This window comes from Mizuhopecten yessoensis, unplaced genomic scaffold (assembly GCF_002113885.1).
Source record: "Mizuhopecten yessoensis strain PY_sf001 unplaced genomic scaffold, ASM211388v2 scaffold11049, whole genome shotgun sequence".
Lineage (NCBI taxonomy): Eukaryota > Metazoa > Mollusca > Bivalvia > Pectinida > Pectinidae > Mizuhopecten > Mizuhopecten yessoensis.
The window spans coordinates 10606-26845 of record NW_018408853.1 but is presented as its reverse complement, the minus strand read 5'-3'; the positions used below and the strand labels follow the sequence as shown (position 1 = coordinate 26845).

The 16240-nt window shown below is 37.8% G+C and overlaps 3 protein-coding genes and 1 pseudogene across 3 annotated transcripts in view; 2 read left to right on the top strand and 2 right to left on the bottom strand.

The window, feature by feature from the left end:
* Positions 1-2825: 2825 nt before the first annotated feature.
* On the bottom strand, positions 2826-4853 carry LOC110465070 (annotated as a pseudogene).
* A 767-nt stretch (positions 4854-5620) lies between these two features.
* LOC110465052 lies at positions 5621-7265 on the top strand. Its single transcript, XM_021520626.1, has 2 exons — positions 5621-5797; positions 6169-7265. The coding sequence occupies exon 2, from the start codon at positions 6281-6283 to the stop codon at positions 7238-7240; it is 960 nt and encodes a 319-aa protein (XP_021376301.1). The 5' UTR covers positions 5621-5797; positions 6169-6280; the 3' UTR covers positions 7241-7265.
* Positions 7266-11182: 3917 nt separating this feature from the next.
* LOC110465057 (putative nuclease HARBI1) lies at positions 11183-11689 on the top strand. The gene has a single exon (XM_021520633.1). The coding sequence runs from the start codon at positions 11183-11185 to the stop codon at positions 11687-11689; it is 507 nt and encodes a 168-aa protein (XP_021376308.1).
* Positions 11690-12950: 1261 nt separating this feature from the next.
* Positions 12951-16240, bottom strand: part of LOC110465073 — a gene marked incomplete at its 5' end in the record, with an annotated part of 10696 nt that continues 7406 nt past the window's right edge. The window contains 3 exons of the mRNA XM_021520650.1: positions 12951-13589; positions 14372-14721; positions 15378-15611. Coding sequence (XP_021376325.1) covers positions 12951-13589; positions 14372-14721; positions 15378-15611 — 1223 coding nt within the window. The remainder of the gene's footprint in view (positions 13590-14371; positions 14722-15377; positions 15612-16240) is intronic.

Here is a 16240-nt window from a genome sequence, read left to right as displayed (position 1 = left end):
GTATAAGATATCAATTGTTAGTACTGTATATTATATATATCATATAATATTTGCTCAACACCTGTGGCTGAAGTGAGTTCCAGGTCCTGATTTGTGTTTTTTACTTATCAAAATTAACTTACAAATCAAAAATGGCATTTGCCACCACAACTACTGTAAAATGATTGATTTAATATATGTTTGATTTGCTGGTAATTTTAAGTCTTCTAGCCTCAAGGAAAGTATTTGCTTTAATCGTTAAAGTTAACCGATTTCATTGTTTTATCAAGTGGTCTGCCTATTTCCAATGATTATCTGGTGATTGTACATAAAATGCATTTGGGGATAAGCATGTAACTTGGCATAGAGATTAGTTATATGATGCTATTTAATTTGTAAAAGTTTCACACTTATCCCACAATGCCTTTTCACTTGAAAAAACATTTTCCTGTAATTTAGAGGAAAAGGACCAAAGTGCATCTCCTTGAATTTCTGTCATGTTTAGGTCACCTGAGCTTTAGCTCGTGACCTATTGCTATCCGTCTTCGTCCGTCTTGTGTCGTGCGTCGTCCGTTACCATTTTACATTTTCAAGTTACGCTGAAATACTGGCAAAGGGATTTCATTAATATTTCATGGGAAGGTTACTGACATCTCCCTGACCAAGTGCTGTTATTTTTCGGGTCGATCAGAAATCCAATATGGCCGCCACGGCCGCCATTTTGAAAACTATTTCAAACTTAAAGTCAAGTTCTGCTAGACCGATTGAACTGATACTTGGTAGGAATGATCGACTCATGGTCTTGACAAAGTGTTGTTATTTTTCAGGTCGATCAGAAATGAAATATGGCCGCCACGGCCGACATTTTGAAAACTATTTCAAACTTAAAAGTCAAGTTCTGCTATGCCGATTGAACTGAAACTTGGTCGGAATGATCGACTCATAGTCCTGACAAAGTGTGGTGATTTTTCGGGACTATCAGAAATCCAATATGGCCGCTACGGCCGCCATTGTGAAAAACTATTTCAAACTTAAAGTCAAGTTCTGCTGAGCCGATTGAACTGAAACTGTGTAGGAATGATCGACTCATGGTCCTGACAAAGTGTTGTTATTTTTCGGGTCTATCAGAAATCCAATATGGCTGCCACGGCCGCCATTTTGAAAAACTATTTCAAACTATTTCATGGTCCTGACAAAGTTTTGTTAGGTCAAAAGTCTCAAGTGACCTGATGCGATCGCCTTTTGTCCGTCCTCGTCCATCGTCCGTCCGTAAACAATTTACATTTTCGACTTCTTCTCCAAAACCCCTAAACCAATTTCAATGAAATTTTGCAGAAATCTTCCATGGACAAAGGTCAACAAAAATAGTTGCCGGTTTAGTCCTAAGCCCCCAGGGGCCTGAGTGGCGGGGCCAAAAAGGATCAAATTGACTAACATTTCAAAAATCTTATTCTATAGACCCAGATATGGAAGAATCAAATACTCTTCATAGATTGAAGGGTCTTAAGGTGCTTTACCAAAATTGTGAATTTCTTGACCCTGAGTATCACGTTTCCCCCTGGGGAGGGGGTAAACTTTCCTATAGGTTAAATAGGGAAATCACATTTTGGACCAACATTTGTTTAATTTCCATTGGAAGTAATTTAATTTGGGTTAGCATTATCAGTATTAGGTAGCAGTTTGATAGTATGCACATATGAGCCCTGACTAACCTCCAGGGGCTGATGGGTGGGGCCAAAAAGGGTTGAATTGACTGAAATTTCAAAAATCTTCTTCTCAAGACCCAGATATGGTACAATCAAATAGTCTTCATAGATGGAAGGATCTTAAGGTGCTTTACCAAAATTGTGAATTTCTTGACCCTGGGGTATCACGTTTCCCCCTGGGGAGGGGGTAAATTTCCCTATAGGTTATATAGGGAAATCACATTTTGGACCAACATTTGTTTAATTTCCATTGGAAGTAATTCAATTTGGGTTAGCATTATCAGTATTAAGTATCAGTTTGATAGTATACACATATGAGCCCTGACTAACCCCCAGGGGCTGATGGGTAGGGCCAAAAAGGGTCAAATTGACTGAAATTTCAAAAATATTCTTCTCAAAGACCCAGATATGGTAGAATCAAACACTCTTCATAGATGGAAGGGTCTTAAGGTTTATGATCCTAAGGTATCACGTTAACCCCATGGGGAAGGAGGGGGGATTTATTATGGTTTATAATGGCAAATGATACTTTGAATATTACATGTTAATAACTTGATTGAAATTATAACCTTGAGTTGACAGTTTGATACTTTGAAAATTGCTAATGTCTTCATTTTCCTTGTTTAGAATCAGAGGTGCTAGTTTCAAATACTATTTAGTCTTAAATCTGTATGTTAGATATTATTGTTTTTTGTCACTTTGAATAATATTTCTGTTCATGTTAAACACAAAATCAGCTCTCTGTATAAATATATCAGGTGACCGTTAAGGCCCATGGGCCTCTTGTTATTTTTCAGGTCGATCAGAAACACAATTTGGCTGCTATGGCCGCTATTTAGCAAATACCTATTTCAAAGTTCTAATAGGCCGATCTAACTGAAAATCGGTCTAGGAATGATCAGCTCATGGTCCTGACAAAGTTAAGTTAACGTTAAACTTAACATTTTTTTACTCAAATTAGTACATATTTCAACAACAAAAATAAATACTGTAGGACTCAGGTGACCGTTAAGGCAGGCCTATGGGCCTCTTGTTCATTCTGTTACATATGCTTATCTAGTACATGTTTTCAAAAACAGAAATGGTATTATTTTGGTTTTTAAGCTCATTTTGTAAACAACAAACTATTTTTGTGATTTACCATACCCCTTTTGGTACCCCCAGAAACCCAGTTTCGGTCAAAGTTTTACCTTATATTTTCCGCATGTCATAAAATAGGACATCTTTGAACAAAATAAGAAGGTGAAAATCCGAATATACCGGGGCCCAAAAAGGGGCCTTTTATACACCCTTCCTTTACATGTAGAGAATTAACACATATTTGGATTCCATGTATTACATGTAAAAACTTGCAATTCTCTTTTGTGCGTTTATCAAGTCATGTATGTCCATACTACTAATGCGATTCAACGGCTCTTTGAAATTAGAGAAACTTTCCTATGTCAAATCTTTCACTTTTGTCGCAGTTTTTGCACAATCGTAACAACATCTTTTGTTTTGTCAGCTGTTGGTCTTGCAACTCTTGATTTCACAGTTTTAGTTGTTTTCATTAACTGTTCTTTTATTCCATCTATAACTTGCGTTGTCATACAAATTTGTTTCGCAGATTTAAAAGATTTGTTTGCACCTTGTGTGTTTAGTTGCCTGTTGATGTTATGTACCTGTATTTCTACACAATTATCATTCGGAATATTGTTTTGAATTCCACATTGTAAGTTTACAGTCATGTTCCACTCATGCTCAAAGCTGTCTTTGGTATCGAGGATAGCAATAACATAAGAAATCATTCGCCTAAGTCTATATCTTGTGTGTCTGACGGCGAAGCATACAGCCATTCCAAATAAGCGTTCCTTACAAACCTAAAGTATCAATAACTTTATTTGCGGCTCCGAGGACCCAGTCTGTTTTGGCTTTATCATCCATCAAGGAAAACACTGGAGCATGTGATGGTGTAGAGTTGATTTCATCCATGTCCATGGCATCCAAGAATGCTGCAACAATATAGCCATCTGTAACATCGTCAATGAACTGATGATGCGGTCTAAAATGTAAAAGAATAAAATTAATACCTTATTAGATTGCTCTTATAAAATAAATCTATTATCACTGTGACTCTCATTTTATAAAGGACGCCCATGTACATGCAACATTTGTTTTAAAAATTTCTTAAGAACAAGAGGCCCAGAGGGCCTGTATCGCTCACCTGAATATGTTTAGAATAATTGGTATAAACACTACGTGTTTAAATTATTATGGATTAGATCCGTGCCAATTTTATACTAGCCCCGGTCTAGCTTGGAATGCAGCATTGAAAATGACAGGTGTGCAATTAGATTTACTAACCGATCCAGACATGTATCTATTCTGTGAGGGTGGTGTTCGCGGCGGCGTATCTATGTTTTTTAACAAGTACTCGAAAGCCAACAACCCATACATTCCTGAAACGTACGATGCATTAAAACCAAACATATATTCTATATACAGACTGTAATAACCTATATGGGAAAGCAATGATGGAACCATTACCTATGGGGTATTTCCGCTGGGTTGAAAATATAGAGGAATTTGACATTGACAGTATTTCAATAGATGGAGACTTGGGCTACGTGTTAGAGGTAGATTTAGAGTATCCCGTTGCATTACACGATGCACACTCCGACTACCCTCTAGCTCCCGATCGGAGGAAAGTTTGTAATGATGAACTCTCCCCATACAGTAGAGACCTTTGGAACACATTACATGGTAGCCATTCCAATCTAAAATTAAAAGGTCGCGTGAAAACGGAGAAACTAATTCCAAATCTAGATAATAAAACAAAATATATCTGTCAATATAGGAATCTGCAGCTGTATCTAGATCTCGGCATGAAGATTACCAAAATTCATAAAATTTTAAGAGTTTAGACAACATCCTTGGCTAAGACCCTATATCTTATTTAATTCACAACGAAGGGTTGAATCGCAAAACGACTTTGAGAAAAACTTTTTTAAGCTCATGAACAATGTTGTGTTCGGTAAAACAATGAAGAATGTTAGGAATCGAGTAGACATAAAGTTAGCTCATACTGAGAAAAAAATAAAAAAATATTGCGCAAAACCGTCTTTTGAACGATTCAAAATCTTTAGCGAGAATTTGGTGGGTATTGAGAATGCAAAAACCAGATTATTACTGAACAAACCGGTATATGCCGGACAAGCCATTCTAGAGCTCTCAAAAATAGTCATGTATGAATTTTATTACAAATATCTCAAGCCGAAATATCATGACGGAATGAAGTTATTATTTACAGACAGCGATTCTTTCGGTATCGAAATTGAAACCCTCGATCTATACTCGGATCTTCACCAGGACAGACATGTGTATGATTTGTCTGATTATCCACCATCTCACCCTTGTCACGATTCATCAAACAAAAAAATCCCGGGATACTTTAAAGACGAAACGTCATCACATCCCATTTCAGAGTTTGTCGGTCTTCGTCCAAAGTTGTATTCTGATGTAATTTGTATGCAAGAAAGGTCTGTTGTCGAGAGTTGTACTATAATCACAACAACGTCAAAAGAGAAACAAGTGGCTAAAGGTGTCACTAAAACAACCATTAAAAAAGACTTGCGACACGATATGTACGTGAAATGTTTGTTCGATAAGACGAACAAGATGTGTGAAATGAATTCAATTAAATCAAATAAACATCAGTTACATGTATATACAATCAACAAATCGGGGCTATCACCTTTTGATGATAAGCGTTACGTACTTCCTAATGGTTGTGATACGCTTGCCCTTGGCCACTACAAAATAAAAAATATAAACACGTTGTAACCCGTTTATGATTTCATTGTAAGAAAAACTGTGAATGAAATAGAAATACATGTCTTTTCAATTATCTGTGATTTGTACATATTGATTGTTAAATAATTTGATATTGAAAAATAAATGATTTAGTTGAATAAAAAAATTATGTATTGTAGTGACTCTGTTACGAGTTCCGGAATTCCGACTCCGCGCCGGTTCGCAGCAGGCTTTTATTTTAGTTACCTTGTTATGATTTCCGTGGTAGTCCATGCACAAATTTGCTCAGGCAATTTTAGGGATTCCAGCCCCCCACAAGAGTAAGTTTGTGATAGATTTTGTGTAAATCATGTAAATGAGTTATCGTTAATTGATTACTTTCATGTCAGCGTCGTAGTATTTTTAATAGTGATAGAATTCTCGTTTTTCTGTGCGCGTTGTTGACTTACTTTCGTTTTAACAAAGCGTAACATGGTAAAAGTATAAACTGTGTGTATAGTGTATTAAGCTGATAGTTTCTGTTCGGATTACATATAATCTAAATATATAAGTGATACAGTCGATTAAGATCGTGCATATGCGGACATTTTGTGACTTTGGTTAACATTTATGTCATTTAATCATTCTGTCATTTAATTACGGTGAAAGCTGTGAACATTGTGTTTAGTGTGTCATTGTTTTTGTTTTGTAGTTTTCACCCTCTCCGGGGGTTTTTAATGGAATAAAGAGTGCTGAAATATCGACAGTCTCTTGACTTCACAGTGAAAATCCTGCGATCCTGGCTTGGATAGGCAACTATTACCATGGCAACATCATCCTTACCTGACAGGGATCTTTCTCAACATAGATTTCCTGAGTTACGGCGGACAAGGAGTGTAACCACATTTGCCGCTGCCCATTATGAGGAGCGTGTTGAAAGATATGTTACCAGACTTTTAGTGATCAGGCGTAGTGTAGATTCAATTTTGTTGGACATTGACTCAAGTCAACACATGAGCCTTGATATAGCCAGTGAGATAAGTGGTGAATTATCACATCATATGGAACAATATAACCGAATATCAGATGAATATATTTCGTATCTCAACGGTCAACGTACCCGTTATGCTGATCATGAAGCAACTGAACATTTTACTGTTGCCAACGAGTTGAGGTTAAAGGTTTCTTCGGCCTTGAAAAAGTTGCAGCCAAAGAGAGATACTATACCGGAAGTTAGATCAATCCGCAGCTCAACGGTTACCAAAACATCCGACTCGCATTTGACGTCAGTCTTGTTAAAACACACTGCTAAAGTTGAAGAAGCCAAAATTAAGCTTCAATATGCGCAAGAGGAAGCTAGTCTCATGCGACGAGAAGCAGAACTGAGAGCTCAAAAGTCAACACTGAAAATTAAGCAAGAACTAGATATTGCTGAGTCAAGTTTGAACGCAGTAAAACAAGTGCTCGAATTTACGTCTACAAAAGACGAATGCAGTGAACGGTCACATCCCTCTTATGTTAGCAAGCGGACTACAGATTTTGTTCAGGATCAGAGAGCTTGTATGCAACCTGCTAATTATCACGGAGATGCGCCCATAGTTGCACCGATACATAAGTATGATGACATACCAGTTACCAAAGCACCACGTGCTCCACCGCCGCCTGTGGTCACTCAACTGAATCCCAACGCTCGTCAATTTGTCCCAGATTCAACACAAACCAAGCTGGATAACACTGCGGTTGCTAAGTTTCTTGCGAAAAAACACTTGCTCACTTCGCGTTAAACTGTGTTTGACGACCAGCCCGCTCATTACGCTTATTGGAAAGCAAGTTTTAGGAATATATTGAGTGAGATCGACGCAACCCCGTTAGAGCAGTTAGACTTACTTGTGAAAAGTCTAGGGCCAAACTCAAAACAACAAGCCATTAACATTCGTTGTGCAAATACACAAGATTTAGATAAAGCAGTCAGACTTATATGGCAAAGATTGGACGACCGCTTTGGAAGCCCGGAGTCTTTGGAGGCTGCACTTAGACACAGGATTGAAACTTTTCCCAAACTGAATAATGCAAACCAAGAACAGTTGTATGAAATAGCAAATCTCGTAGCTGAGATTGAGTCCACCAAAGCTGAACCTAGACTCAGTGCTTTGTTCGCTTACTACAATTCTTCAGCTGGGGTCAATCCTATCGTCAAGAAATTGCCGTTTGGTATTCAGGAGAAGTGGATTAATGCGGCCAACAAATACAAACAGCGGCATTCTGTCGCTGTCCCGCCATTCTCATTCTGTTCATCGTTTCTGCGTGACATAGCCAGGGTGCGCAATGATCCAAGTTTCGTGTTTGATGAACCGCGACCTCCGGGTCACCTTTCGGGTAAAGGACTTACTCGGCAGATGAATTCAAAAGATAAACTACGTATGGACATAAGCAGTAAAAAGACTGAGGCTGCTCTAAAAAATGACTCTCCATCTGATGGAACGAAAGATGGGCTTGAATCACGAGATAACTCTAAGCTTGTTTGTCCCATACATGGTACAGGTCACACTCTGAATAAATGTCGTGCATTTCGTGCAAAACCTTTGTCAGAAAGAAGGGACTTCATAAAACTGAAAGGTTATTGTTTCAGATGCTGTGGACCCGTGAAACATCTTCGTAAGAAGTGCAAAGAGACCGTAAAATGTGACGTTTGTCAGTCGTCTGACCATCCTTCCGCCCTACACCCGGATTCAAACTTTGTCCCTGAGCAGAAGCACGAGGGGGAGGAGAAGACTGAAATTAACAATGCTTGTACCGAAATTTGCAATTCACCTTTAAACACTAGTAAATCATGCGCCAAAATAGTGCTCGCGAAGGTGTATCCTTGAGACCAAAGCCATCGTGCCCGACAGGTTTATTGCATGATAGACGATCAGAGCAATAAATCCCTTGCTGTTTCAGACTTCTTCAGCGCCTTTGGGGACAACAGTAAGGACGTTGAATACATTTTGTCGTCCTGTGCGGGTAAATTTGTGACTGCCGGACGTAGAGCGACAGGGTACGTAGTAGTCATTGGATGGAACTCGTGCGTTGAATCTACCCGAAATTATTGAGTGCAATGACATTCCGAACAATCGTAGTGAGATACCTTCGCCTGTAGTTGCGTCTACTTACCCCCACTTACAGGATGTTGCTTCACACATACCTGAAGTTGACCAGCAAGCTAATATTGAACTTTTGATCGGCAGAGACCTAATAGAAGCCCATCATGTTTTGGACCATCAAATTGGTACAAATGGTCTACCATACGCTCTACGCTTGCCTTTTGGATGGGTCATCATTGGCGAGGTGTGCCTTGGAAAGGTGCATAGGGCTGTGGTAGTCAATGTAAATAAAACCAATGTGCTCAACAGTGGACGTCCTACACTTTTTGAACTCTGCGACAGTGACATTACTGTAAAGTGCGATTCAGTTTTTAAGAAAACCAGCGGAGATGAAAAGCCAGGTTTGTCGATTGAAGATCAGGTCTTCCTCAATATCATGGATGTTGGCTTTGCAAAAACGGATACTGGTCAATGGACAGCCCCTTTGCCATTTTGTGAGAATAGACCAGTACTGCCAAACAACAAGCCGTTTGCTCTCAGTCGAGCAAAGTCCTTTGATGCTACTTCCGAGTCCCGGATATGAAAACACTTTTCAGTTCCGTGGATTCGAAGGCATTATTTAACTATTTGAAAGACATCGGTCTATTTTATAGACTCTGATGTCTTTTAACCCACCTTATCATTTTTGACGTTATATATATATCGCATATTCCATATCGTACTCACTAAGACACTAAAACGAAAAAATTTCATCAGTATAATTCTGGTGTTCAGCAAGTTAACATGTACATGTTAGTTATATAACCTTGAACATATTTTGCTGAGTAACTATCACAGCTTAGTGTCAATGGAAGAGTTTTCTATTTGCAGGAATTTAGGAGATGCATTTAAATTTTGACTAGTTTGACACACCCTGGGATGAGATTCCATGGATCCTTATTTATGCTGGAAATGTCCTCTTACAAATGTCTTAGAGAGAGATTATGACTGCTTCCTCTTTGATTTCCTTCACGTCTGGTGAATCTGTTGCTGTACTTAATGTGGCCCCAATTATATAAGATGTCAGACTGGTAACAATTTAAGTTGAGATAGGAACTTAAAAAATACAAAAATAATATTGTGTAAAAAATGGCATGGTTGAGGATAAGTTTGCATGATACAGGTATTCATATTGACCGTGAAATTCATAAAAATCATATCAAATATAGAAGCAAGTTTAACTTTTCTTGACAATTTCAATTAAGTATATATCTCAAATGTAAAAAGATCATGTTGACCTTGCCATCGACTCATGACTTCATTTCATCACTAATTGAAACATTAATATTATCCGAAAGTGATGTTTATAGTTTTTTCCATTAATTCCCTTAAATCATAATGTAAAAAATAAGACTTTTCAAAATTAAGAGGGTTATTCTATGTAACATTAAAATTGAACATGGAAGGGTCAATTTCATTTGTGAGGGGTCAGTGCCCCATATGGTGGGCCCCTCCAAGATTATCCTGTGTACTAAATGTTTTACATGCAATTGCATCTTATCTCAATATTTATAATATAATATTTATGGTTATACACCAAAATGTATAACTCGAAATAAGGGTGGGGGAGAAGACGAATTGTATTAACCCTATCACTATCAAATAATTCCTAACTTAATTGTTATGTAGAGTGTCTAAAATAAGCAAATATTAACTTTTGTTTACAGAAATACATTTTATTACAGTTTTTAATCATGAAGAAATTTACATGTATGGTGTACATGTAATGACATGCTTTGGTGTCGCGTCGTTTCGGGACTTTTTTTCACCATGTAGGCTATTGAACAGGGGCCTGTAACTAGAAGCCCCCTTAAGATTTAAGATTACCTTAACATTACCTTTGTGTGCTAAGGTGTAACTAGAAGGAACCTTATGTATACCGTTAAGGGTATAACAGTAAAAAGATACGAATAACTGTACTTCTCCCCTTATCGTTGAGTGGGTAACTCGATGTCCTCGTAAGTCTAAAGAGTATACAACGATCATCTTAAGCATTTTTAAGGGGCGGTTTTCTGTAACTAGAAGCACACTTTAGCACTCGTCAGTACCCTTAATCTAAGAGAACAACTAGGCTACCTTAGGAGTAAATAACATGGCGATTTTACTGCTTCTTAATCGCAACCAGGACGTTCCAAGACGTTTGTTTCGAGACAGAAGAAATCCCTTGGATTATCTGAGCGATGATGCAGTTATTGCAGACTACCGCTTAGACAGACGAACAATTTATGAGTTGTGTGATACTTTTGAAGAGGAACTCGAAAGGCCTACACGAAGAAGCATGTCTCTTCCAGTGTCACTTCAAATCATGATTGCTTTGAGATATTTCGCCAGTGGCAGTTCCATGTCTGTCATTGGTGAAGCGCATGGAGTAGGTAAAATGACAGTATCTCGAGCAGTTAAAAACATTACTGGTTTGATTACTCGGCATTTGGACAAATATATAACATTTCCCACAGATATACAAACACAACTTAGTGTTAAACGAGAATTTTACAACATCCGTGGTTTCCAAGTGTTTTGGGGACTGTAGACGGCACTTTGATACCTATTGAAACACCTTCCATTGATGAATACCACTATGTTTGCCGAAAAGGATACCATGCTATGAACATCCAAGGAGTGTGCGACGCTAAATTGAAGTTTCTCAATATAGTCGCAAAATGGCCAGGAGCAACACATGACTCTTTTATATGGACTAGCTGTGGTCTCTGTGCTGCATTTGAAGCAAAGGAAATAACTGGAGTGTGGCTGTTGGGTGACAGTGGTTACGGCTTGCGACCATGGTTACTGACACCAAAGTTGAACCCAAGAACCCCCGGCGATAGAAAGTATAATGCCTGCCACAAGTCTACTCGTTGTGTAATTGAACGTGCATTTGGGTTGTGGAAGATGAGATTCTACCGACCACTTCATTTGGCACCAGAAAGGGCAGTCGCTGTTGTGATTGCAACAGCTATTTTACACAACGTATGCATAGAGAAAAATCTTCCTTTGCCTGATATCGACGAAATGGACGATAACGACAACTACGAAGAGGCAATCTACAACCCGGATGATAATGGCAGTGGGAATAACGTAAGAGAAGAACTGATCAGCAGAGTGTTTTCTTGATTGAAGCTTTATTTCAAAACAAACATTGGTTTCTTATCATTATGAAAAAATAATCAAGAACTTTTGAAGTTCTTGCAAAGTATTCAAAATAAAGAAATAAGACAATCATCGCCTTGTATAGTTATATATACCAAATTCTGTTTGATAGAAATATCGATAACGCAAAATGAATTAAAGTTCACAATTTGACAGACTATTGCAGACAATTTAAGAAATTTAGTTATTTTCATTTTAATTATCTTATAAAAAAAAAAATATATATATACATCAAGCTAATTTGCTTAAAATGGAAATTGACAAATATATGAATCTTCAAACATGACTTCCTTGCGTCAAAATCCAATTGACGAAAATAGTGTTTAAACTAGGAAAACAAAACAAGTTCCATGGTAACCTGTGGAGCTCTCCAATGGTTGATATTCAGTGTTTGGCTGTTATCATGTAAGATAGTCGCAAGTCGGTTACATTTTCTTCGTCTCAGAAGTAGACCACACTAAAATTAATATATAAAATGCAGGAGTTTAGAACACACAGACGCCAGACTGACCAATCTGAATGACCACCTCTATTCACATATGAATCCAAGGTGGTAGTATGGCTCCTAAATATTGTGTAGAAGCTGTTGAATTTGTTCCTCGAATTCTGTTTGTGTTAAGAAAGTAGAACACGAAACTTGGATTAAAGTACAATCGTTTCCTTCTGCATAGAAAGAATTTACAGAATAAATGACGATGTGGGAGTCGTACTTCCTGATACCACCCTTGTGGGAACATCCCAATCGTTCATAAATTCATCCATTTTGTTGCAACATGTCTTTTTTTGCAGGGCTTCATAAAACCATTGGATGTTGCAGCCATACATATGGGCTCATTTCACACTGAAGTCTGAAAAAAAAAGATCACATCATCAAAAGAAAAACCTATGATTTTCTACAAATTGCTGGAACTATATGTATTTGTACAATACATGTATATAGGAATTTGGGATGTTTACTCGATTGGACAAAATCCATAGGCCAACTACAAAATTATGACGACATTCAACCATAATAGTGTGTACATGATATCACAAAATACCGTTTTTAATAAAAATGTTAAGGTATAAATCCCTTTTTATTTGAAAGAAGGTTTACCAGATTTAATGTTTCAAATACAATTTCATGTATAAGTACCAAGCAAACCCACAGCCAACAATGACGTCAATATTATTATAATGGCTAATTTTATATTCAACCACGAATTACTACTTGCATGTACACTTATTAAAGTGTAATAAATGACATATGTTCTTTCTCGTCGTTTCCTATTTCTGTGTCCAGAAGAGTTGAAGAATAGACCGAATTAGCAATATCTTGTCCTGCAGACCTTAGAGTACTTGTTCTACACGGTATGTAGTACTCCTTCAACTCTCTGGCAATAACGAGAACACTTTCTTCGCATTTTAGGCGAGATTTCTCTACTTCTAATCTGTTTTTTTCAACATCTAGTCTTTCTTTTTCCACATCAAGTCTTCTCTTCTCTAACATATACAAGTCGTTATTAGTGTAAGTTGCTGACGTAGAGGTACATGTAAGTGCAGTTTTCCTCTTTTTCGCATATGTAAAACCTTCAACCGGGGGTGTCGGAGATGATGAGGACATTTGCAAAGAGGATGTGTCAGTAGAAACTTCGGTAATTATCGGTGCAGTGTTCTCAACACTTACGGGGGTCATATTAGTACATGTACTAGGATTATTTGTAATGTCATGCATACGTGTATTTTGGTCGATCATATTCCTTATTGCCCTGTCCCAAATTTGTTCATGCGCGGTATTGTCATCCTCTGTTGGGTTAATTTCTTCGTCAGTGTTTGTCGGTGCTCTTGAATCTGTATGGTTACAATCAATTTGTTGATGTCCAAAAATAAAGAAGAGTGATTGATCGAATGTTCACTTGTTCATGGAAACTAACACTAGGTTTTTTTTGTTAGTTATTGTATAGTTAAAAATACAGTTTTACAAACTGCGACTTTTTCATCATGACCATACATTTTTCTTTCTCCTTATTGTCCTATCAACAAGCGTTTGTAAAATAAACTCAGTGATAGAAATAAAATACCTTGTATATTAAGGACCTAAAACCTGTGTTCATGAAATTCATATTACATGAACACGAATGTAAGATTCTATTTATAATATAATTCGAGAAGCACGCTAGCAAAGTATTTTCAATATTGTTTCGCTACAAAGACTCTAGATGACGTTCTATAACTACAAACGCATGTAATCTAACGTGGATATTGGTATCATTAAAGCGAATATTCATATCCTGCCTATGTTACCATCCGACGACATCCGTCTGTCGTCGAGAGCTACTGTATGATATCATGAGCTTGACGTCATGTGTAGTTTTGTCCAAGGCAGTATACATGTAAATTTCAGATAACAGGGAATGATTTTTAAACATGAAAGGAGTACATGTGTACAAAAAGCTACCAGTTTTTGGGTACATTTCGGTTCGAATATGCTCCCTTTTACGTATAGCTTACTTGTTTTTCAGTTATCTAATTGATACCAATTACATTGATGTTTAATTGTTCTCTAACCATATAGCTGACGTCATTGTTTATTATGGGTATACCGTCATTTGCTCGGATGGTAGTATTAGAATATTCTTGTATATATATATGTTTTCAACATTTTACCAACCTCTGTACATCGAATGTGTCAGTGATGTCGCCACTGATGCCGTGGACTGCTGTTACTCCTAACACCTCGATCACTTTCTGCTCAAGTTCACTCAGTTCATTTCCGTCAATTGTTCCACCACCTGTTTTGGCTCTTTCTCTCTTCAGTTTAGCTTCTTTCCCTTTAACAACACTTGCCCAATCTTGCCACTTCTTCCTGACATCGTCTGTTGTTCTTACATTGCTGCTTACTGCATTCACTGCTTTGGTTATAATAACCCATTCTCTCTTTTTTTTCTCATTGGATACTGTGTCAGAGAATTTACCTAATATTATTTCTCTACTGTTCATCACACCTTCTACTAAAGCTGAAAGTTGAGTAACCGAGAAGTTCGGTTTTCTTGTTCGCTTGGAAGCCATGATCTAGTGTTTTTGTTTTTGTATTCAGCATCACGATGAAATGTAATCAGTTAAAAGCTAAGAGGAATTTCGTACGATCAAAAACGCACAGAAGACTCAGGTAAGTTAAAATGCAATATAGAAAAGAAACCAATACTCGGACTCCGGAAAATTTTCCCTTTTCATTCTCGCAAAATGCTGTCGTAAGGGAATGTTACGAGATGTCAAAAGTCACCAAAGGGAAAGTTACTCTTTCGTAGAGGGACTTCCGAGTTACACCCTTATATTTTTCGTAAGGTCCCCTTAAATCCATCCCTTACCCTTGGTGTTAAGGTGGTTTTCTAGTTACAGGCCCCAGAGAGACAGTACAGTTCTCAAATTGTAAAACGTGTACAAACTTACTCGATACTTTATACAAACTAAATCATAACAATAATATTAGACAATGAGAAACTTTACTTTGTTGGACAATTTATTATGATCAAATATAATGAATATTAAAATATCTAATTTAAGTCAATGAAATGTTCTATATAGTTGTGTTTTGTAAATGAACACATGTAGTAGGTAACGGAATGAACACTCTCGCAGAAGCCTGCTGGTTGACATCTCCTGCCTCCTGTACGCTCTCCAAAGTCTGAACAACTTCCCCTGCACCTCTGTTGTACGTTTCCCTCGGATATCATTCTGACCTGCAGGGGGATGGCGTTGGCCTCCTTGAACAGTTCCTGGATCAGTAGGTAGAAAGGCACTGGACCGCGGGTGCTGCACCGGGAGTTGAGACGGTTGTGCCATCCCTCTACATCGTTGTTGGTCCGGATGGACTCGCCGTACACGCTCCATTCATGGATATTGAAGACTCTAAATAGAAACAATAGTTATATATCAAATGTATACATGACACTTTATTTAACTTATATACCGCGGGTTATTTATTCTTCTTCTTGGAGACATGGAAGCATATAACTCTGATGTCCTTGACGAAAAACCCTGGGCAGTTTTATAAAGTACCAAAATAATTGTTGTTTTATAAAGTAACAAAATAAAAAAAAAACAAGTGCCGAGGTGTCCCATTGAAAATGCCGAGGTGACCCGAAAAAGTGCCGAACTCTCCAAGTGCCGAGATGACCTGTTACCGCTTACGAGTAGTCAGGCGGTTAGCCACAGTGCATTTCTTTTGCGACTTTGTCATCCAGCCTTTGGAACAGCAGGCTTTAATTGTTGACCATTTCTTGCTCCGAAAACAACTTCGTAATCCGAAATTCTGTTAAATTCGCACAATATACAGATGAACTTTGTACTCTTCCTTTTCTTTTTAGGTCACCCGAGACAAAGTCTCAAGTGACCTATTGCGATCGCCTTTTGTCCGTCGTCCATCGTGCGTCGTGCGTCCGTAAACAATTTACATTTTCGACTTCTTCTCCAAAACCCCTGAACCAATTTCAATGAAATTTTGCAGGGACCTTCCATGGACAAAGGTCAACAAAA